The sequence below is a fragment of the Engystomops pustulosus genome, chromosome 1 (genome assembly GCF_040894005.1).
Source record: "Engystomops pustulosus chromosome 1, aEngPut4.maternal, whole genome shotgun sequence".
NCBI lineage: Eukaryota > Metazoa > Chordata > Amphibia > Anura > Leptodactylidae > Engystomops > Engystomops pustulosus.
In genome coordinates, this window is record NC_092411.1 from 54,162,467 (window position 1) to 54,187,533 (window position 25,067).

The following is a 25,067-nucleotide window of genomic DNA, read 5'->3' on the forward strand; positions in this document are numbered from 1 at the left end:
GGCTTACATACATCGCCGCATCTCTGAGAGCCAGGTCCTCTTTAATAGAAAAAATGACAAAAACGCTTATTTTTTTCACATGTTTAGTCATTTATCGACTTATTTTACAAAGAAAAAAAAATCTGTAATTAATAAAACCATGCTCGTTAAGGTCTCGGTGTGCAGCTACAGGTCCAGTTTTTCAGATGCAGTATATGAAGCCAAAAGCAGGTTTGGATCATAATGGTTGATGAGAAGTGCTCCTCCTCCACTATTTCCACTCCAGTCCTGGTTTGGGCATCAAAAACTGCATATGAAGAACTGAACGTGTGGATGCACCCTCACATGTCATGAAAAAAGAAAGTAAAGTTTTTCATATTTAAAGCTTTTCCAAAGATATCGTCACTTAAAGAAGCGCAGAACTGCAAAAATTTACCTGGATATTGAGGCATCAGTGATCATCAGTCACAAAATGATTAATGTCTGCGGTCACAAGGTCATAGCTGAGAACACAAAGATATTAAAAAGTGACGTGACCAATCTCTTTCCTGTGTCCACTGACACTTCTGAGGCCCCTTAGAACAACAGCACAGGAAATAATATGTATCTTTTCCTGTTCCCCCTCTTCTGGTTATACAGAGGGCTTTTTTTAACATATCTGGAGATAATTCTTTTAACAGAATTATAACTTTTGATTTCTCAAATATTAAAACCCAGTTGTATGTTTTGTAGATACTTTCGACAAATATTGCAGAGACCAGTATCACAGTAAATGATGTTGTTTTTGTGATCGATTCTGGCAAAGTGAAAGAGGTAAGCAAATCATTGCTAAAGGTGTAAACCGGTACCTATTCAAACATATATAGTATTGTATTGTTTTAACATTTTTGCTTTTTTGTTTTTTAGTACACTAAGAAAATTATCCATAAAGCAACATTTTTCTTTATTTTCACTCTTCTCATTCCTGAGCTGTTTATGGGGAAATACAGATCAATATTAACTGGTTAGCGAATACACGGCAGGCGCCGGGTCCCGCTGCAAGGAGAGGGCTCACAGGCTGAGCCCTCTCCATAGCCAGTAAGTCTTTGCTGCATATTGCAGCAAAGACTTACCGGTAACACCCGCGATCGGTGCTGGCAAAGTGTTATTACAGCGGCAAAGCAGCCGGCAGCTTCAAAGAGATGGTGCCGCATGGGCGACGCCATCTTGTCTAGGATCGTCGCTCCCCATGACGTCATCGGGGAGCGGGGATCCGTCGCCATGACAGCCTTGGATCTTCCGAAGACCCAAGGCTGTTTCATTTTAACCCCTTCATTACAATGTGCTTATCAGCACATTGTAATAAATGAGGAGGATAATCCCCATATGCTGCCATACTGTAGTATAGCAGTATATGATAGGATCGATCAGACAACCTAGGGTTAAAGTACCCTAGGGAGTCTGAAAAATAGTAAAAATAAAAATAAAAAAAGTTTAAAAAAATTAAAATTAAAAAAACCTAAACGGAAAATAGCGTCCAAAGTCGAAAATGGCTCTTTTTTTGCCATTTTGAAAAATATTTTAAAAAATCTATAAAAAGTGATCAAAAGGGCGCACAGTCCTAAAAATGATATTTTTGTAAATGTATGAAATTATTATAAAACCTATACAAATTTATTATCCCCGTAATCGTACCGACCCAAAGAATAAAGTAGACATGTCATTTGGGGCACACAGTGAAAGCCGTAATATCCAAGCCCACAAGAAAACTGTGCAATGCGTTTTTTCACCATTTTCACTGCATTTGAAATTTTCTTCCCGCTTCCCAGTACACGGCAGGGAATATTCAATGCCACCATAATGAAGTGCAATTTGTTACACAGAAAACAAGCCATCACAGAGCTCTTTATGTGTAAAAATAAAAAAGTTATAGATTTTTGAAGGTGGGAAGTGAAAAATGGAAATGAAAAAACAGGACAGGGCGGGTTAAAGGAAATCTAACATCAAAATCAAGAATGATAAATCAGGGACACTTACTAATAGATCCAGGTTCTTTGACTGTAGTTGTGTTCTCGTATGTGTTATACATGGCCCCCTTCCTTCTAAAATCAACTTTCACAATTATGCTAATGACCCTGGGGTGTGCTGTAGTTTTACAGACTGTTACAATGTGCAGGAGCTCTCCCTCCCCCCACTTTGTGAGGTTGCAGCCGGCAGAGGAAAAGGGGAAGTACTCCTCTAAAGTGTAACAGCACTGAAGCTACAGCATGGAGGTGCTCTGCTAACACCCAGGAGCTCTTCAGGCTTATTAGCATCATTTTAAAAGTTGACTTTAGAAGGAAGGAGGCCATGGATAATAAATATAAGAAGATAACCATAGTCACTGTACCTGGATTTAAGAGTAAGGGTCCCTGGTAGAGTCTTGATTTTGATGGTAGATTTCCTTAAAATATAAAATATTGTAACAATTTCCTCAATTTTTTTTGGAGTTTAGTTATCTAAGGTTTATTATAGAAATAAACTAAACTCTATTGAAAAAATGTCTTAATTAAAAAATTAACATAAAAAAGGATCACTCAACAAATATGTGGCTGCAGTGTTGCCCATTTGGCTGAGCATCATTTACTGTGTGTCAAGAGGGAACAAAATTTAGAGATTTAAGGGAATTGTGGGGGATACAGGTATAATGGTATACTGGTTTTAATGTCCTACAACTTTAACTTTAACAGGATGATTCTCTTGCTGTTGCTATTGTTGCTGTACATGCTGAGCGCTTGCTGTTCTGCACTTTTATTACAAGATAATAAATTGCCTGCAACCTGCAGACATTCTACCGCTGACTCGAGTGCCCCAGGCCAAATTATTTAAATTCAGATCAATTTTTCTATTCGAATTAAAATCCATATCTCTCAAACATATTTGACACATTTGAGGAATAATAAATATGTAATTCCAAATAGTTATGTAAGGGTCTTATGTAACTAATGAGAAATACCATGGCTCTAGATTATTGTCTTTTGTTTTTCAGAAATCTTATGATGCCCTGAACCATGTGACAATGCTTAAAATGGTTTGGATTTCTAAAGCCAGTGCTATTCAAAGAAAAGGAAGGTATTGTGTTTTTTATTGTTCTGGATTGTGTTCTACCTCCTTTAACATATGTATTTATTGAACAATAAGTAAGTGTTAAAAAGGGACCTTTCAACATAACCAGGGATAACTCTGCTCCACTACAGTCATTCTCCACTATTTCTGTAAGGCTACAGTAACACTACTTTTATTTTTGGACCTGTGCTATTTGGTTTTTTCAACCAACTTTTTCTTTCTATTGTCTCGCACACGGCCGTAGTTTCTATGGCCCCACATGGGCCGACTGTTCAGATGCAAGTTATGGAACACAGGTCCTATTCTTGCTAGAGTTTGCGATACTAGCAGTCCTCTTCTATTGTTATTGGCACTTCAGCAGAGCTCAACCACTAATATCATTAGAGTCCCAAACATCAGACCATGGGGCACTTGTGCACATAATATATTGAAAAGAGAGAGAGAATATAAGGGGCACAGCTTATTAGGTTTTATCTTGTAGCAGTAATGAATGGGGTGTATATGACCCTTTCAGCCAAATTCTTCTTTTGGAAAGTTTCGCGTATAGGTGAATGCAAGTGGTGGTGCTCAAAATTCTGACTGACACAGGACAGAGCGTTTAAACTTCAAAGGGAAGAAAGAGAAAAATTTGGCACTCGCCACGTGGTAAAATACATCTTCTTTATTTCTTACATCGTAGACAGGTAACACATTAACGGGGAGAGAAAATAAAGAAATAAAGAAGATGTATTTTACCACGTGGTGAGTGCCAAATTTTTCTTTCTTCCCTTTGAAATTTGTGCACATAACCTTCGTTTTAGTACCGAATTGGCTTATTAGGTGCTCGATTGACAGGTGAGTGATCAACCCACGACCGTCCACTTGGCTAAGGGCCCAAGGGCATGAGTTTTTTTTCCTGCTTCCTGCCCTACTTCAGTTTTTTTCCAAACAGATGTCTGATCCATTGTCCATGGAAAAATTTTATTACCTACCCTATTTTTCTTGCTGTCGACAATAGAAGTCTATTGGTTAGCAAAAGAAAACCAAAACCCCCCTAAAAAATCCTGATGGCATTTGTGTGAAGTAATTTTTTTCCAATGACATTTCTGGGAACCAGGTGTTTTAACTTCTAATCAATGTAAACCATCAGTTTTTTTGGACATGAAGAAAAACTTTCACATTATGTGGATGTCTGGCTGCTAACATTCACTTCTATGTGAAATTGATGACATCAGGCTGCACTATGGAAGAAGACAATACTGCAGAGGCACCGTGATTCTTCAGGCAATGTTCTGCTTGGAAACTTTGGATGGAATTTATAATGCCCTAGCGCATGGTGCACAAGCATATGATGTCCCCTCCGCCATGCAGGATACAGCAGGAGGCTCCTCCTCTTTACATTCCTGGTTGTTCCCCAGGAATTTTGGAATGAGGAGGTGTGAGTGCCGATAGCATCCGCATTTAAACTAAAATGCATGCGTTTGGTAATATGTAGCATGTGTTTTGTATATAAACATTGCACAAGCCCTTCTCGGTTTGTTGCATTACTCTTCAAAATGCAATACGAGCGGAACGTATGACCGCACCTTTAGGCGTTCCAACCTCTGAATTTCCCAGAACTCAATCCATCTATGGGTTTTGGAGAGCAAAGAATTCTGATTTATGGAGGCCCCAATTTACTGAACTTAAAGTATCTGCTGTAAACTTTGTAGTGCTAGATACCACAGGACACCATTAGAGTTCTAGTAGGGTATACTTCTGTATCTAGAGCTGTCCTGGTAGCATAATGCACAACTTAAAAGGAATCTGTCACCAGATTTTCACTAATAAGCTTAAAAACAAGTTCGCATAGCACTATACTAACTTGCGCACATACTGTTTTTAGCTAAAAAAAAAATCATAGTTCCTATCCCCAGAAAATGAATTTTTTTAATTTTTTTTAAAAAGATTTTATTTTTATGATAATTAACATTAACATTGACAGCAAGGGTTACAAAACATTATAAAATATTATATCCACATTTATCAAAAGCACACGGAGAAAATACAGGAATTGTAACCCGAGTAAATACTATAATAGCCCCAGCATCCACCCTCCCACCCCGCCAACCCAACCCCTCTGCCGTGAGGAAAGAAGAAGAAAAAACAAAACACACAAACAAAAACAGGAACCTTTAATAAAACTAATACACGACATTTTGCAGATTTTAGTAATAGTAATGCACAGAATTTTACTCTACTTCATCCGTCATTCTCCGACTCTATACACCAAATCTTTTTCCACTTCTCAAGATATCCTCCCTTGACCGCCATCCATTTCTCATACTTTTTACACTTCTCCACCTCTCCCTGGAATTCTTCCGGGGGCGGGGCAGTCGGACACCCCCACTTCCGTGCAATAACCAGTCTTGTCAACAAGAGAACCTTGTTAACCACTGACTTTTTTCCCCTTTCCCCATTACTAAATTGATGACAACTAAGCAGGGCAACCTGAATAGTGTGGGGCATCTTTACTTTAAATGTTTCTTCCAAATATAGAAAGGCCCTAGACCAGAAAAACTTAACTTTACTACAGGCGAATGCCACATGTACGAAATCCGCATTCTCCAGGCTACACCGCAGACACTTGGAATTGTCTTTAAGCTTCATTCTAAATAAACTGTAAGGGGAATAATACAATTGGTGGACAAAATTAAATTGCACCATTCTATGATTCCAAGAGAGGGAGGACAGCCCAATGCCCCTATAACATTTTTCCCAATCTGCCTCAGACAGAGGCCCCACTTGATCATGCCATTTTCTTTTGGAAGGATGAGTGATTCCCTTTGAAAATCCATAGATCAAATATCTATAAACATGTGCTACCACCTTGTTCGGGGTGGAGGATCCCAATAGGAATTCTACCCCTGCGTCCGTGCATAAATTAAACCTAGTTTTATCCTCTACCGAGTTATATGCATGCTGCAATTGAAACAGTCTAAAGAAACATGTGTCAGAGCTTCTATTTTGGGTAATAAAATCTGAAAAATCCCGTGAATGGTGAGAACTAATTACTTGTGAAAAATGTACCCCCTTTTTTTATCCAATATCTACAATCCGGAATGGATCTAAACTCCTCAAAGTCATAGTTCCCCCAAATTGGAGAGAAACAAAAAATCCCTTGAATACCTCTAATTTTCTTGTAAGCAATCCAACTCTTATTCAATAACCTCCCTATATGAGTACCTCTATATCTTTTGTAATCTTACCTGGCACCCTGCCTAAAGGAGCAGGGTGTCCCAAGGGTGTGTGCTATTCATGCAAGGGAGTGTGTCTCTCATCTAATGTCTGCTCTTCCCCCTCCCTCCCTCTGTGGAGAGCTGAGGATGGAGGGAGGGAAAGGAGGGACTTCCCTGCACATATTAGTTGATAGCCTCACTTACTTGTATGAATAGCATACACCTTTGGGACACCCTGCAACTTTAGGCAGGGTGCCAGGTAGATTTACAAACTTCATTTTCTGGGGATAGGAACTGTTCATTTTTTAAAATCTAAAAACCGTGCACAAGTTAGTATAGTGCTATGGGAACTTGTTATTAGGCTTCTTAGTGGATCTGGTGATAGGTTCCCTTTAATGTAATGTCTTTGCTTTCAATCCTGTACCTGAGTGCTTATATAGAAATGCATCAGGCCTACTACAAAATATTTCTCTGACAGAAGGACTAAACCTGCCTGATAAACAAAACAATTACCTTATACTATAGTCTGCGATTGTTACAGTGGAAAAACCTCACGTCATTTGGTATTTCTTTTATTATGATACAATCTGAATGACTATTGTTAGTTGGGGTAATTGGTTATATAGATTAGGGACCATTGTATATGATCACATGTGCCTGACTCCCTGCTGTTATACATGGAAGCTAATCATACTTCTCAGAATGGATAGCAATCATCCAACACTTTTCTACCCCAGGGAGACATGAAGTGTTCTGAATGTCAGGCAGCGCTATCAGATTATAGATTTTGCCTGTAATATATAGCACTAGAATCAGTCGTGTGCTGTCGCTTTCTGTATTGATTACATTTTGATTGTGCTGTACATCATCATTCACCTTTGAAAAATGAGATTTCTAGCACTCGTCAGTTTTGTGATTCTGTTTTTCAGGGCTGGTCGCTGCCAACCTGGTGTCTGTTTCCGCCTGTTCAGCAGACTTCGCTTTCAGAATATGCTGGAGTTCCAGACTCCTGAACTACTGCGAATGCCTCTTCATGTAAGAGTTATCCTCTGTACACAAGATAAAGTGGCCTCCGGTTCTGTAATATAAAAGTAAAAGAGTACTAAACTGTCTCTGGTACAACACTGTGCCACCCGTCACTGCCTTTTCAACAAACTTTGTGGAATAATTACACACTTACTGGACACTGTTTAATGTGTGGTATTTGTTTTTTCCCTCGTTAGTCTGTATATATAGTTTACAGCAATTTTCCCTCCAACCTATTGAGGCTTAGAATTGTGAATGAAGCTCTGGGTAATAACAGGTTGTAACTATGTAAATGTGAGATATTTCAGTACATGTACAGGCAGTTCCCACGTTATGTACAAGATACGTTCTGTAGGTTTGTTCTTAAAGGACATCTACCATTAGTTTATCTGATAGTAGTTGACTATTTTGTAACTCCCCTTCCCGTCCCCGATTGTCCCAAGCTTAACTTCTTATATCTTTGCATGGTCACATTTCCGTAAAAACTACGTTTATAAGATACCGTATGTAAATTAGCCTGTGGTGCTCCAACAGGCTCCACTGCAATATAATTTATGATCTCCCCGGGGCCCTGCAGCTGCATTCTGAGAGTTGGTGAGATTTGAAAAGAGCCAATCCTATTGCTCTGCAATTTGGATATCTAAGAAATGATGTTTGGGACACATGGACGGGACTGGAAGGTTAACATCAGGTAATCTGATGGTAGATGTCCGTTAAGTTGAATATCTATGTAAGTTGGACCAGGTTTATTTTTTATACCTGAATATCTGAACAGGCAGGGTTTTTTTGGCTGCTGTGACAATTTGATTTAGAAAAATTTGGGTTGACAAGAGAACAAGGATAAACAATAAAACTTTATTGCAGTAGGGGTCGTCTGTAAGTCTTCCTAAGTCAGGGATTGCATGTATTTATTTAGATATATATTACGGGAATTTATCAAAAGTATGTCCATATAATGTAAATGATATGTTTTCAGGTCATTTATACCATGTAAATGTTTTATATTTAAAGGAGCTTTGTCTGCATACAAAACTGCTGGCCCCACTAAACTGTCCAGTTGCTGATTTCTTAATGAAAGCTCCAGAACCTCCACCAGCTTTAATTGTTCGCAACGCAGTTCAGATGCTAAAAGTGAGTGAATTTTTAAGAAATTATAGTAAAAAAATCTCTATGCTCACTGTGATGTACATGTTACTGATATACACTTAACACATGATTGTATTTATTTATTTTATTTTTTTTTTTCTATCTGTAATATTGATTCAGTTTTGGGTAGGATGGTTTGAGGAAAGTGTTCGTCTTTATGTGATATTAAACCAGAAATGGTCTGGTTACAAAAAATAGAAATTTAAAGGGGATGTCCACATTCAGCAAATAATTGATATTGTTTGTGTACTGAAAAGTTATTCAGTTTTCCAATATACTTTCTGTATCAATTTCTCACAGTTTTCTAGATCTCTGCTGGCTGTCAGTGTATGGGAACCTTACAATTTTTTTTTTTACAGTGGACAAAAATCAGCTCTGATTACTCTCTGTGATACTAATGAGCCGTGCACCTATGTGATATCACATGACCATGGACAGATTTATGTCCACTGGAAAAAAAATTGTCAATCTTCCCATAGAATGACAGCAAGCAGAGATCTAGAAAACAATAAGCAATTCATAAAGAAAGTATATTGGAAAATTGTGTAACATTTCATTTTAAAAACATTATAAATTATTTGCTGAAAGTGGACAATCCCTTTAACATAGCCATTTGTCGTTTAAGGCTACTTTAGACTGAAGAGACATGTTGCAGAATGGATGGTGACAAGGCTGGTGCTGCATTATGTGCCAAATTTAAAGTTTTTCGGTTTGTACATAGTATTGACATATACCTGTATTGGTCATGTTTGGAAACCGAGCAACTTCTACTGTTTGCTGCAGCCTCCAAACACTATTCCTAACTATTGATGTGTGAAACTGATTTAGGATGGTGTACTGTAAGCTGTGCGTCCAGATGTACTTTTTCATTTACAAACCAGAGTGGAGTGATGAAAACAGATGAGTAAGCGCCTCTTTATTATATGTTTTCACCCATTATGGTCCACACCTGCTCCTGGCTTTAAATCCTCAAGCTGCCAGTTATAAATCTTACTGTAATACATTACTGTACTGGTCTGACATCTGTTGGAATAGGGAGGCCCTTAACTTTCATGCTTTCAAGGACCAAACATTACTCTAAGGGACCAGTATACAAGCATCACATGTATATATGATGCAAGGAGCCCCTTCATCTGCCTGGGACATCAGGAGTCCCTTCCAGAAGTAGTATACGGTCAGTGCAACAAGACTCACTGCTTTTGACCTTTTCAGTTCACATTAATATAGTGTTTGGTGTCAGAAGGTGGCGCTTTGTCCATCTTAAGAATAAAGTTAAATTCATAAGTAGCCTTTAATGTGTTTACTATTTGAATGTATTTGTCTTCACAGACTATTGATGCTATGGACACTTGGGAAGATCTGACTGAACTTGGTCATCACTTAGCTGACTTACCAGTGGAACCTCATCTTGGTAAAATGGTGCTGTGTGCAGTTGTACTCAAGTGCTTGGACCCCATACTGACTATAGCCTGCACTTTAGCATATCGAGATCCATTTGTCTTGCCAACTCAGGCTTCTCAAAAACGTGCATCCATGCTGTGCAGGAAGCGCTTTACAGCAGGGACATTTAGCGATCACATGGCTCTGCTCAGGGCTTTTCAGGTATAGAATTATTTCCATTCTTTGGTATTGATTGTTTTGTTTTGTCACTTTGTTATATTACATTGTAGACCCTTTAAGATGCTTTGTTTTCATATATCAAGCAAACTTAGTAATGAAATTGTTTTGCAGGCTTGGCAGAAGGCCCGAAGTGATGGGTGGGAAAGAGCTTTTTGTGAGAAGAATTTTCTGTCTCAGGCTACAATGGAAATTATTATAGGCTTAAGAACTCAGCTTCTTGGGCAGCTCCGGGCTTCAGGTACTTTTTTATTTTTAACCAGATTTTATTGAATTAAAAGCATAACAGTGCCTTACAATAGGTCATGGCATAACATATGCCCTTCACAGGGGGATCTCGTAGAAGTGATTTTAGAGTGATGCATAATCAGCAACTGTATTAAACAAACTGAACAAGTGAATGGGGAAGGAGGGTTGGATTAATTTAAGAATGGAGTTTGTACATGATCAGTATAGGGGGTCGCTAAAGGTGGGAGTGGTAAAGTCAGAGCCCTCTCAAAGGTAGGTGAACCCTGTGCAGTGATCCATGGGTTCCAAATACCTTCAAATACAGGTAGTGTGTCTGTCCGGGTCACCTCTATCCTCAAACAACATCAATAGGTTTACTATGTTTTTTACCGCAGTAAATGGCATTCATTAAAAATGGCGTCATTTTGCTGCTATATGGATTCTACTTGCCAACACTATAAACTGAGCCAACATGAGGAGAGAAAAAGAACTGGACCGCATATACACACATCATACAATGATCTACTGCCGCTAGGCTAATTATATAACGAACTCGAGGTTCTTAGTTACATTTTGATCAAATTGTATAAGCCCACTAACCACTTCACGGTGACCTGTTTTTGGTGGGTCCCTACGCTATTATGTGTGGCATCACATGGCGTCCACCACCGCTGCAGCACAGCAACGGCAGGGAGCAAGACCTGGTTGCCCCCCAGCACCCGTACTGGCAGGCATAGCCCACATGGCATATAAACTGAGTCAGTCAATGTGCTTTATTTTTGACCCTTGCTGGTTCATCACCTAGAAGGAGTACAGATGACCGGACGGACGGGAACGTAATAAACTCTATGTAGTAATATAAGAGAGGTCTCAGTCAATGATACCTGCCCTGCTCCAGAGGGGAGCAGCAATGTCTCCATTTTGCCAAGCAAAGTTCACAGCCTAAATCTGATTCCCACTTATACGTAAATCGTAACTAGATGTCTGGGGAAGGGGCGTTCAAGATTGAGTATAGGAGGGAAATTAACCAAATGGGTTATTCAGGCAAATGCTTTCAAATGCTGTTCGGGAGTCTGTGGCGGTGCCTCGGGGTATGGATCATACAAAGTGTAGTAATTGATTAAGGCGAAAGTGTTCGGAAAGGGGGAATCTCAAATTTAGTAATAATTTCATTGCTAGTTAGAATTTTTCCTCCAGACATCAGGTGTTCAGGTAGTCAAGGAGATTTATAGCATTATGCAGTTGATGGCCATCAAAATCGGCATCAATATTTAATCTGTCTTCAATATTAGCATATTGGGGACAGACCCATCAAATGATAACCAGCATCATTCAGCTGATTAAGGACTACAGCAGTCAAGTACATTTTATGCTGCTCACAACCCTGTCTGGTTCGTGGCGATTGTACCCTGTACAGAGAGCCCATAGATTCTGGGAGTCAGACCCACGGCTGATATTGAATTGATTTTGAATACAGACTGTGCATCAATTTTATAGTCCCAGAAAACCCCTTAAAAAAATGTGCATGTGACAGTGCATCTTATTGTTTCTTCCTAGGGTTCGTTAGGGCTCGTGGAGGTGGGGACATAAGAGATGTAAATACAAACTCTGAGAATTGGGCTGTAGTTAAAGCTGCCCTTGTTGCTGGGATGTATCCAAACCTCATCCATGTTGACAGAGAGAACATGCTGCTAACCAGCCATAGAGAAAAGCGAGTACGCCTCCATCCTACTTCAGTTTTAAGCCAACCACAGTATAAAAAGGTAAGATGTAAACTAAAGTATTTTATCATGTGTATGTAAGTTACATTTTCAGTTGCATGGATTGTCCTATCTTAAAGCATTGGGTAGTACTAGTTTAGTTTTCCAAACTAAAATATGTAATTATGTACCTTTATATATAGTTATATCATATATCCACTATTAGCATGTCTCAGTTTACATGTATTTTTTTTTTAGATAAAAGGGGTTATACTAACATTCTGCCAACTTCTGGGATTTTCATCGATTTTGAGAATGGGGATCCATGCCCCTCTTTTGCTCTACCCAGCTCTTGTATACTGGAGTTCTCAACTACAGATGTCCTGTAGTATTGAATTTTCCCTACTGATTAGTCACTTGTCCACTATCCTGTGTAAAGGAAATGATGGTTGTATATAGCACAGTACAACCATTTTACTGGCCCTTTACAATGCAGTTATTTAATGCATAAATGTTTACATTTCACCTTTGCTCAAACAGATACCACCTGAAAATGGTCAGGCCGCTGCTATCCAAGTTTTGCCTTCAGACTGGCTGATCTATGATGAGATGACCCGAGCTCACAGAATTTCTAATATTAGATGCTGCACTGTGGTGACACCTGCTGCTGTGGCAATCTTCTCAGGATCTGCCAGACTGCCGAGTAATGCTTTGCAAGAGCCCTCTGCATGCCGAGGTGAGAAATGTATAATTTATATTATATTTATTTATATATAGTTAGTCTGAAAATTTGGACTGATGAATCACCCAGGATATGTTAATGTTCATCATGAATTTTAGAAGCTGTGAGTGAAATTTATCAAGAATTGCTTTATGTGATGCCAGTCGAGCCAGATTCACTAAGAGGCTTCAGCCTCTTGGTGTATCTGTGCCTAGATTAAGTCTATGCCAGGTCTTTTTGATGTAGATTTGCGCTATGGCTATAGTTAATGTGCCAGGCTGGCAAATTCACTTTCCGCTCTCTTTGCTCACTTGGCGAGAGTGTGGTTTAGGTGGGAGTCACAATTCCTTCAACTTTTCTGTGCCTTGTATGCATTGTTGTAACTATTGTTGTAATATATTTTAAAATAATTTTAAAAAACATATTGCATATATGCTTAAAGTCAGTGATTTACAATTACAGTTCCCCTTGCAGGATCACGCCATCAGCATTATGAATAATTGTATTACATTTTTATTGTCATAGACTTAATGTAAATATTATTTTCTCTGCATAGGATAAAAAATTACATTTTGATTGGTAGAAGCTGGAGCACAGGACCTGCACCAACCATGAGAACAGAGGTCCTGTGCCTCCAGATTGGGGGTGGGGGAATCGCAGTTACATGAGTCCAGATGCTCATAAAGGCAACCTGTCTGCAGAAATTGACCTAATAAACCACTTCTAGTATGTTATCACTCAGTCGTCCATGTTTCTATCATGACCGATGAAGTGAGATGTAAATTTATTGTTTAAAGTCAAGAAGGTGGAGATTTAACCCTGAAGTCATGCTCTCTCTTCCTCAGAAAGGCCCCTTCACCATAATTGATGGCTCTTCATCAAGAGACATCACTAACCAGATCTCCTGACGTCTGATGCATGTTTTTTAATTACACTGGACAGGACCATGAAAGAAACAATAACTAGATGGTGTTATGCTGCTTGACAATACTCTGGTAGTGATTTATTAGGTCAATTAGTTCCCTTTAATGTCTATAGGTTTTCTGAAAATTTCCAACCACAGCTTTCTTTGAATGCAAAACATGTGTTGCTTGTTGTCCATTGCAATTGTTTTAGTGGAAACACATCTGTGATCACTCCCTACACCCTTTCAAAACTGCATGTAAATGCAGCCTAGAAGATCTTGTTCTAAGTGAGCAACTCATTTACTGCCTGTTCTTTTTGATTTCTCGTATCAAGTGTTGATTGGTATTTGTGACCTTTTATTTTGACAATATTAAGTTTGTTTTTTCTCTCCAATTCTGTATTTTAGTTGCACTTGATGGTAATGAGAGCAGTGACAGTGAGATGGAGGACAGAAGCACAGATATGTTGGCAACATTGAAGCTGGATGAGTGGTTACATTTCAGGCTGGATATGGAGGTAATACTGTAGTTCCATTTGCAAAGAGATTTGCTGACATCTTCTGGTGAAACAGAGTAGCATTTAGTCCATATAAAATTATTCCAAAAACCAATCAAATCAATTTTTTCTTTTAGTCTGCCAGTTTGTTGTTACAATTAAGACAGAAGTGGTACAGTTTATTTTTAAGACGCATGAAGGCGCCCTCAAAACCTTGGTCTCAAGTAGATGAAGCCACCATCCGGTCAGTCATCACCGTGTTGACTACTGAAGAGCAGTCAGCAGGTTTACAGCAGCCCTCTGGAATTGGGCAGAGACCAAGACCAATGTCTTCTGAAGAGCTTCCTGCTTCATCTTCTTGGAAATCCAATCAAAGTCGTAAGAGTTCAGCAGAAACAGACTTTGTTGATGATTTATGTACTTTCGACAGGTAATTTCCCCCCAACTGCTTCTAACTTATTGTCAGGTTTTGGAAATATGATCATGTAAGACATTTGAGATAACTTCATTATTCCTTTTGTTTTTATAGCAGCAGAACTATAAAATCTCCTTCATTCAGTTTTCCTCAACAACCTAAACATAAAGAAAGGATTTTACAACATCCAAGACTGCATGAAGAGAAAACAGAACAGCTGTCTGTAAGATATCCTGAAGGCAGTAACTACACTAGTCCCTGCGCAAGCCCTTCTCCACCGGCCTCTATTAAGGTAACACCTAGGAGGGCGGGATGGAAACTTCTGCCTTATACTATGGACATACAGGTCATTTTTGCAGCAGAATGTCTCCCACAGAAATGACTGCCACCTACCTTTCAAAAACATGCAGGTTTGTCTGCAGTTAAAGGTTGCCAAAACTTTCAGCAAAAATGGCATGCAGGAGGTTTGAAGGTAATCTGTATTCCCTAAGTTGTATGAACCCTAAGGGTGTCTGATCATTCATTCAATGTACTTCTAATGACACACGTGGCTCTCAAAATGGCAGACTGTTCTATGAGCTGACTGGCCAAACCACAAATTTTGGAGCAGTGCCTATTCTTGTCTGTTTGTGGCTGTAAGCCATATCCATGCAAACCTTAACAATGCCTTGAAGTACTATTGCGTAATGGGTCATTTAAAGGTTAAATGGGTGTAGTTCTCAAACTGCACAAACTGACCTGTGTAACCACTTCACATGAGCAAGAGCACTCCCCCCGCCCCCCCCCCCCCTTTGTTTTTAAACTTCTTATGCTACAGTGAGATTAAATCAAGCAGAGGGCAGGAGGAAGGGGGCAGCTTGTGAACCTGCAGCACGGAGGGGCTCCGGTAACAGCCCCGGGAGCCCATCAGTCTCATTAGCATAGTTTTAAAACTGGATTTTTGAATTAAGGAGACCATGTATAACAAATATAATATTACCACAGTCACGGCGCCTGGATCTATGACTGGATTATTATGCATGATGTTGATGGACGATTTCCTTTAAAAGAGATCTATTACCAGATCAAGAATTGTAAATCAAACATACAGACATACTGGTATGTTCCCTTCTGACAGGATCTGTTGTTCTTTTAGCTACTTATGCACTTGTTTTTAAGAAAAAAGGGCTTTAAAATCATGCAAATCAGTCTGAGGGACTCCAGGCTTCATTAACTTCTATGGAGCCTGGAGCCCCTCAGGCTCATTTGTATAATGTTAAAAGCCTTTTTTTGCAAACACCAGGGCTTAAGAAGCTAAAAGAAGAGCAGATCCTGCCAGTGGGGGCACACACCAGTATGTCGGTGTGCTTGGTTTACAATCCTTGATCTGGTGATGGATGTCCTCTAAAGAACAGAACTGCAAAAATTGACCTGGACATTCAGGTACAAATGACCCTGGGTCATAAAGGGGTTAAATAAAATAATCTGATATTTTTCGTAGATGGGTAGAAATAGTTTTATATATAGAATTGACAGTATGTAGTAAACAGTCCTCCTGTATCATGTGATTTAATGTTTTGGAAGGCTGCGTGAACTGGATTGTAAAAATGCCAATGTGAACAGGATGCCCTGGTGGACGGCTTTCAGTGACCGCAGATGACACATTACAAGACATAAGCACTATAGTTCATTTTGGTCACGCAGTTGATAACCAACTAAATTTTGAAAACCCTGTTTACCCTCTTATTGTAGCTGAAGAGAATAAGACAATGTTGTATGACGCATACTTATTTTTCACTTGTAGAGCTCTACATCTCCATCATCACGATCAAATCTACCCGTGAGATATTTTATCTTAAAAAGTAGCAATTTAAGAAACCTGGAAATTTCTCAGCAAAAAGGTATCTGGTCTACGACCCCAAGTAATGAGCGCAAGCTGAATAGAGCGTTCTGTGAGAGCAACGCCGTCTACCTGGTATTTTCTGTTCAGGGATCCGGACATTTTCAGGTAGAAATTCAACCTTTTGAAATCAAGTTAAAAAAACAACTAAGGTATAAAGGGCAAATAAACTTTGTTTTTTTCTGTGGTTTTTAAGGGCTTTGCTAGAATGTGTTCAGAAATTGGGCAAGAGAAATGTCAAGATTGGGGATCCATCAGTCTCGGAGGAGTGTTCAAGGTAGAATGGATACGGAGAGAAAGTCTCCCTTTTCAGCTTGCACACAATTTACTGAACCCATGGAATGACAACAAGAAGGTCCAGATTAGTCGTGACGGACAGGTAACCTTCCTAAGAGTTTGTTGGGCTTATCTATTGCTAGAATGTCATAGAGCAGGAGATGCTGAACACATCTATAAGTCTGTGGAAAAAGATTGATTATCCTGTCATGGAAATGAGCCTGATCTATCTTTACCACTATAGTCGTAGGCCCAACCCTTTGAGGTTTTATAATGAAAGTGCAGAGATAAATATTGATAAATTACACTTTATACTGAGTTAGCATAGGATTTTTTGATGTCTGTTGGCTTGGAAAGAAGCTTGTTGACTTATTCTACAATGTTTGTTCCAGTGTCATTTTATTCATGTCTGATTTGTGTAAATGTGTGTTTTTAGGAACTGGAGCCTCAGGTTGGTGAACAGCTGCTGCTGCTTTGGGAGCGAATTCTGCTGGGAGATAGAAGTGTGTCTCACTGATTAGGAGCCTAATCCAAGGTGCCATCTTATTTCAGTGAGTATGTTCACTTTGCTTTCCACCAGGATCAGATGATCATGGGGGTATTTTTTCTCCTAACAGTCCACCTGTGGTGTTTTGCTAGGCCAAGCAAAAGTGTTATGATAATTGTCTGCAGGCAGTGTGTTATGCAGGAGGAGCCGAGCAGATTGCACATGGAGTCCTATCTGCAGGGAGAATGTTATAGAGCAGGAGCTGAGCAGATTGTTTAAAGTGTTTGAACTGCAGCAGCATGTTATAGAGAAGTTTAGCAGACTTTATATTGTGTCCTATGTAAAGGCAGTATTTCATCAGTGATGCCTCTGTCTAATATATGTGCTCAGCAGGGGTGCATACAGTAGATAGTGCTGCATCCATCCCCATAGACTTCAATAGCCTCGCTGAGCATACACGCTCTTAGAACAAGGCTTTCTTGGAGTATACGCTCAGTGTTGTGTACCTAGCGTTACATACAGATTTTAATCCAATAATATCTCTCTTGAATTTATCCATTTTTGGTACTGTTTACTGTATGTATTTTATTATATAGGTACGGAAAGTATTCAGACCCCTTTTTAAGTTTTTACTCTTTGTGTCATTGCAGCCAATTAGTAAGATAAAAAAAGGGTTGTTTTTTTGCGCATTAATGTACACTCTGCTCCCCATCCTGACAGAAGAAAAACTGAATGTAGATATTTTTGCTGATTCATTAAACAAGAAAAACTGAAATATCACATGGTCATAAGTATTCAGCCCCTCTGCTCAGTAGTGAGGAGAAGCAGCTTTTGGGCTAGTACAGCCATGAGTCTTCTTGGAAATGATGCAACAAGTTCCTCACACCTGGATTTGGGGATCCTCTGCCTTTTCCTTGGAGATCATCTCCCGTTCCCCTCAGGTTGGATGGTGAACATTGGTGGAGGCCGTTTTCAACTTTCTCCAGGGATTCTCAATGGGTTTAGATCAGGGCTTTGGATGAGCAAGTCAAGAATGGTCACAAAGTTTTCATCCACAATATCTCTGTACTATGTATCTATGTGCCGCATTAATCTTCCTTCAATTGCAATAATAATAATAATAAATCTTTTATTTATATAGCACACACAGATTACGCAGCGATACAAAGAGCTTGCCAAAATTGCAACCAGTTGTCCTGTCCCTGCAGCTGAAAAACATAGCATGATGCTGCCACCACCATGTTTTACTGTTGGGATTGTATTTGGCAGGTGATCAGCAGCGCTGGGTTTTCCCTACACATACCACCTCGAATTAACACCAAAAAGTTCAATCCTTATCTCATCAGATCAGAAAATCTTATTTAACATAGTCTGGGAGTCCCTTCATGTGTTTTTTTTTTTTTTAACTGTATACAGCTTTCATATGTTCTGCACTGAGGAGAGGTTGCTGTCAGCGCACTCTGCCATAAAGCTGCGGCTGGTGGAGGCTGCAGTGATAGTTGAATTTGTGGAACTTTCTCCCATCTCCCTGCTGCATCTCTGGAGTTCAGCCACAGTGATATTGGGGTTGTTCTTTTCCAATCTCACGAAGGCATTTTTACCACGATTGCTTAGTTTGGCTGGACGGCCAGGCCGAGGAAGAGTTGTGGTTGTCCCAAACTTCTTCCATTTAAGGATTATGGAAGCCACTGTGCTTTTATGAACATTGAGTGCTGCAGAAACTCTTTCACAATTCTGTCTCTGAGTCCCTTGGGCAGTTCCTTAGACCTCATGATTCTCATGTGCTCTGACATGCACTGTGAGCCATGAGGTCTTATATAGACAGGTGTGTGCCTTCCCTAATCAAGTCCAATCAGTTTAATTAAACATAGCTGGACTTCTATGAAGGAATAGAACCATTTCAAGGAGGATCAGAAGGAAATGGACAGCACGCGAGTTAAATATGAGTTTCACAGTAAAGGATCTGAATACTTATGACCATGTGATATTTCAGTTTTTCTTGTTTAATATATTACCAAAAATACTTGGAATACTTTCCATACCCACTGTACATATATGTACATGTATGTTCTTGGCTATGTCCATCACTCTCATAACACTGAATGGGAGTGGGCCTACACAACCAATGCTCCATTAGAACTGAACTCCTCAAGAACATAAACTTTGTTTTCTCATTCTAGTATTTGGAGGTGTTCTAGTGGTTGTGCTCAGCAGTCATACATTTATCACAATTTCTATGGATTTGTAATTAATGTTTTCATGGGATGACCCATAATAAGGGGGCATGAAGTCTTGTATTTGGGTCACACAGAGCTCTCATTATTTATCTGAGAGCTATAATTTTTAATACAGATAATAGATCCTTCTGGTTGCCCCTCTACCCAGGATCTGGCAGGACACTATTGGCACAATGTTTACAGGTTCTCATCTAGTAATTAAAACAGGAACACGACTCTTGTTATTAGTATTGACAGATCAATCTACAACCCAGATAGAAGCTTTATTCCTCAATTATAGCATCCATTGACAGCTGAAATGACAGCAACAGCATTCTCATGGGGGAATGAACAGATTTTCCTCCAGTCTGTTCACAGTAATGATCTTCCTCCATGTCCCATGGCATTTATAGGTGCGTGGAATCAATAGGTGCAGATGAGAGGCTACTGTTGTGCCTTTAACCCCTTTATGGATAGACTTCTAGGATTCTGTAGGCACCGAAATGTTTTCACGCTTGTAAAAACTTGCACATCTTAAAAGAAAAGTGTGAATATATTTCACTTTTTTTCTCTATTTACTAGAAAAAAATACTGTGCCTAATGTAGTCATCTATTCTCACATCTCACACAGTCTACATAATCTCCATATTTATTACATTGTCTGGCGCTAGATGGTTGCCTGTATTTTATGGTGGATGACAGAAATGATGAGTGTATTTAGTAGATAGGATTTTCCCTTATCAGATTATATTCCCTTTATTATAATTCTTGAAGCGTCCCTTTGTTAATGCTTGTGAAATAACTATTTAGTCTTGACCATGGCCGTGTATTGGGGGTATATCTGAGCAGTATTGATGATAACTAATAGGTTAGCTGAAGAATTATGTACCAGTAGTAACATTTACTTGCTGAAAAATGAAGATTCAGGGAAACTTTGCGGTTGGATGGGACAAATGCAATGAAACAGAAAAATTCACTAGAGACCTTGGGAAAGTGGATATGTTTTGTACTGAGAGCTGTAAATCTTCTCTTATTGTAAGTAACACATATTCCTTTTCTCTTTTAAACAGGTTTCCATACCCTGAAATGGCTGTGATTATTCTGGACAACACTATTTTTCTAAATATTTTGTTATGATCTTTCTGTGGTTTTTCTGTTAATTGCACGTATTTGTTTACAAGTGACTTGTTCAGATAGTAGACTCTACTATAAATGCACTAGATCTGGATGGGCACAACATGGATTACATTTACTGTTGGCTAGGTCTAATCATACATGTAGTTCAGCCCTAGTTAGGGAAGCTTTGCCCATCAAATGTTTCTAAATGAAATTCACTGTAACGCTCCTTAATTTTCTAGAGCCAATTGCACTGTTGTGAATGTTTAATGTGTTTAATAACTGTACAAGAAGGGAATCTGGTTTTATTCACCTTGCTTTAAAATGTAGAAGCATGAAAGGGATTTGTTACACTATAATCATCCGACCAGTAACGTACCATGTCAGTACTGTGTATGTGTCTATAACACTGTGCACAGGGGATGTCTTCTGAGCTGTAGATGTTTTTAAAAGAGAATATGTGAGATTATGTAAATACAACCCACCACATATAAGATCCTGCAGCTATGGCCATCCCTGTACTCACATGAGGTTATTAGCAGTGCAAGCACGGGAAAGCAGACAATCCGGTGCTCTGTCACTATATAGGTACTCAAATGTACCTATTGATATCTGTTGCTGGCATAGTGTAGGTACATTCAAGTCATGTAGTGACTTATGGAAACAATTAAAAAAAAATGACGTATTAAAATGAAAAATAAAATAGAACTTGTCAGTGAAAGTATGAGTTATTACCAAGAATACACATTCTAACTTGATATTTTAATGTTTTATTGTGTACAAGCGCAAGTTTTAGTCATTTTTTGAAACACTAAGGCAACATACAATACATCAATAATGTCTCCAGACATTAGTAAACAGTGAAACTTTGAGACCACCATCCGGTGTGATGTCTAAAGGGTCTTCTCAAAATAAAGTAGGAAACAGTGTAAGGGGAATTCTAGCTAGTATAAACTAGTACTCCTATTAAAGGGAGCCTGTCATGAGGATTAGGGCCAAAAAAACAATGGATTGTTATTTAGGACAATTACAGGATCATAAAGATATCCTTATATATACCGGGAGATTGAGCTTTACACAAAAAAATACTTTGAACGCTGCATACAAATGACCTGTAAGGAGTCAGAGGGGTGGAGAGGAGCCTTGCTTGGATGTGCCCAGGCCAGGTCCACTCCTAATGGTAGCTACTGAAAATTACACACGATGAAGTATTTGTCATTTGGGATCTAAAACAAGCCATACTGTGACTAATAACTATTAATACCTACCATATTGTGATTAATCATCGATGACTAGTATCTACCACTTGTGACATTTTGTTCTTTTTCTGTGTAATTCTGAACCTCTCAAAATATAGAAATACATTGATGTGATCCTGTCTTTGTCCTATATAACAGGTTAGTGATAGCTTATGGCCTAAATTCTTCTGACGGGTTCCCTTCAAACATGTTGTGGTGTAAAGAGGTTTCACTGTATATAAATGTACATATATTGTTTGCACTTCAGCTTGTTGTGTTACCAAGTGTCCTATAAATTTAGGAGCCAAGACTGTCAGGGATACACATTTCACATGTATCTTTTAGATTTTTTTTTAAACTATTTTGTTTTACAGTTTACGAACTGTGTTCAACTATGAAGAGATTAATGTGTAATGAGGATTCTCCTCCCGCTTTAAACTTGCATCCTATAGCAGTGTATAGTTGACTAGTGGACTTCTGAATAGAGACCATGTAATATGTCCTAGTTCAGCAGTCAGAAGTATCTTTGTAAATCCGCCGCTTAGAAATCCATTCAATACTATTGTTATGTTTTGGAAACTAATTTGTTTTAATGTTAAAAGATAAGCAGACTGAGTAAACATCAGTTGCCTAATACTTTATGCACTATATAGCTCCTTGTTAGTTGTAGCATGTTACTTCTAAAGGGTAGCATCTAACATGTTCTGCCTTAGGTTACTGCCTTTTGGCATATACAGCCTTAATTTCGATGTACAATGTGTTTAAAAACCTAAACAAAATCTGAAACAAAGATCCAAAAAAGGTAAATACTTAAAAGATCCACCAAATCCTGAATGTTGGTGAACTTTATTTATGTAGGTATGTTTAGTAGACAACTTTTGAGGAAAGTAAAGTATCACTTTCTATGTCTGCAGTATCTGGTCATCAGCTGCACATGTTTACAACATCAATAAAGTTTAATTTTCACAGTTTATTGTCTTCAATATTTTTTCTGTTTATAGTTCATTAATGTTAGTTGCATTGGGCCTCCTGTATCACAGCTCCCCAAAGTAGAACTGTATTAGGCAGCCTTAGCTTTATAGCCCTCCAGTGATTAAAGTTTTGACTAGTAGAATAAAGAACAATAGTAGTAAAAAAAAAAAGTCTGATTTTTGCCAGTGTTGTATCAGGGAAGTGGTACTGTGGCCAGGGGCATAATGCCTGCACTAACAAAATGTGATTCATCAATTGTATCAGTGTCTTAAAGATTACATATTTAAAGCAGACTCTCCCCTTCTTCTTGCCTAAACCTTTCTTCACTACTGTTAGATGTATTCTACTTCACTATGTGTGGAAAGTGTCTAGCCATAGAATAGCATATTCTACTTTGATTAAACACAAGTAATTAAGAAGGGTAGGTTTCCCGTACGTTTACACTTTTTACAAAGCCATCCAGTTCAGCATAATGGTAGGCTGATATAAAAATCACTCATCCAGCTTTACATTCCAATTGAGGAACTGCTGATCAAATCCTCTCTTGCACAACTCGCTCTCCAAACATACAAGAACTTTCAGAAATTCTGGTCTTTACTAAAGCCCCATTGACACTTTGGCACTCACCCCCCTCCCCCCCCCCCCCCCATGTAAATTCCTGGTGGTCTCCTCCATCACCTATCACTAGGCTGGGAGACCTCCTGGGTATGAAATCCCCCTAACTTCTACCTAACATGCATTTTCAGTCCTCTCTGAACTGCAAAACACTAAGTGATGTGAAATGCGATGGCGCTTTCCCTCATCTTCTCCTTGTGTCCAGCTGTAATCTAACTTTCAAGAGCTAATTCGGCAAGGAGATATGACTATGGAATTAGCTTGGTTAGAGAATTGTCATCTCATTTCCTGGCTAATAAGTTGATCTCCATTCTATAGAAGCATCTGGCCCCCTCCTGATTTTATCTCTGCATGGGAAAGAAAGTTGTTCTCGGCTTCTCGAATTGTAAATGATAAGCTCATCTTCCACAATGGTCCATCTAGGTGTATTACTTTGCAGGAGATATCTTACAAGCTACTGATTCAATCCCTGAAGTTTGCTGGAGATGTCTAAAGTGTAAATGTACCTACTTCCACATTTGTTCGGAGGGAACAAAATTAGCCCTTTTTGGGATTCCATATCTCCCACTATCTCTAATCTATGCCCAGTGCCCCCCACCCTAAGTCTGTCTTCACACAAACGTATGAGAGATGTACAGTGGTGGCCAAAAGTATTGGCACCCCTACAATTCTGTCAGATAATACTAATTTTTTTTCCAAAAAATGATTGCAATCAGAAATTATTTGGTATTATTATCTTCATTTAATTTTGTCTTCAATGGAAAAACACAAAAAGAATTGTCAAAAAGCCAAATTGGATATAATTCCACACCAAACATAAAAAGGGGGTGGACAAAAGTTTTGGCACTGTTTGAAAAATCATGTTACGCTTCTCTAATTTGTGTAATTAACAGCACCAGTAACCTACCTGTGGCACCTAACAGGTGGTGGCAATAACTAAATCACAATTGCAGCCAGTTGAAATGGATTAAAGTTGACTCAACCTCTGTCCTGTGTCCTTGTGTGCACCACATTGAGCATGGAGAAAATAAACAAGACCAAAGAACTGTCTGAGGACTTGCAAATCAAAATTGTGAGGAAGCCTGAGCAATCTCAAGGCTACAAGTCCATCTCCAAAGACCTGAATGTTCCTGTGTCTACCGTGCAGGGTCATGAAGAAGTGTAAAGCCCCTGGCACTGAGGCACCTCCCTAGATGTGGACAGAAAAGAAAATTGTCCAGAGATTTCAACACAAGATTGTGCGGATGGTGGAAAAAGAACCTTGACTAACATCCAAACTGCATTCAAGCTGCCCTGCAGTCCGAGGGTACAACAGTGTCAACCCGTACTATCCGTCAGTGTCTGAATGAAAAGGGACTGTATGGTAGGATACCCAGGAAGACCCCCACTTCTTACACAGAAACGTAAATAAGCCAGGCTGGAGTTTGCCAAAACCTACCTAAGAATGCCTAAAACGTTTTGGGAGAATGTTCTCTGGTCACATGAAACAAAAGTAGAGCTTTTTGCTATGGCGCCTGGGCTCGGTACTTTGAGCATGATGAGTGTGGCAGGAAAAAAAAAAGAGCATGCTATCTTTGGCCGTAAGAACGGCTGTGTGGCTCTATTTCCTATGAAGAGAGGAGGGGTAAGTAGCAACTACTATTAGCCACAAAGACGCTCATCCCACTACACTGGAGGTCGTCCTTGTCACCAACCCCTAATCACTGGGTGCATAAAGTTTCTTAGCTATGACGACTAGAAGAGATTTGTGCCGT

The 25,067-nt window shown here is 39.1% G+C and overlaps 1 protein-coding gene across 5 annotated transcripts in view; it reads left to right on the forward strand.

Moving 5' to 3' along the window:
- YTHDC2 (YTH N6-methyladenosine RNA binding protein C2) overlaps positions 1 to 22,697 on the forward strand; it is a 50,221-nt gene extending 27,524 nt beyond the window's left edge. For 4 of the 5 annotated variants that reach the window (XM_072140711.1, XM_072140719.1, XM_072140729.1 and 1 more), the window contains 15 exons: positions 712 to 792; positions 2,987 to 3,069; positions 7,190 to 7,295; positions 8,298 to 8,417; positions 9,762 to 10,034; positions 10,164 to 10,290; positions 11,835 to 12,040; positions 12,518 to 12,713; positions 14,011 to 14,120; positions 14,237 to 14,529; positions 14,629 to 14,806; positions 16,298 to 16,501; positions 16,590 to 16,772; positions 17,106 to 17,220; positions 20,443 to 22,697. In XM_072140711.1, coding sequence (XP_071996812.1) covers positions 712 to 792; positions 2,987 to 3,069; positions 7,190 to 7,295; positions 8,298 to 8,417; positions 9,762 to 10,034; positions 10,164 to 10,290; positions 11,835 to 12,040; positions 12,518 to 12,713; positions 14,011 to 14,120; positions 14,237 to 14,529; positions 14,629 to 14,806; positions 16,298 to 16,501; positions 16,590 to 16,772; positions 17,106 to 17,186 — 2,241 coding nt within the window. In that variant the 3' untranslated portion in view covers positions 17,187 to 17,220; positions 20,443 to 22,697. The remainder of the gene's footprint in view (positions 1 to 711; positions 793 to 2,986; positions 3,070 to 7,189; positions 7,296 to 8,297; positions 8,418 to 9,761; positions 10,035 to 10,163; positions 10,291 to 11,834; positions 12,041 to 12,517; positions 12,714 to 14,010; positions 14,121 to 14,236; positions 14,530 to 14,628; positions 14,807 to 16,297; positions 16,502 to 16,589; positions 16,773 to 17,105; positions 17,221 to 20,442) is intronic. The other variant, XM_072140744.1, reaches the window with a different exon arrangement.
- Positions 22,698 to 25,067: the final 2,370 nt, after the last annotated feature.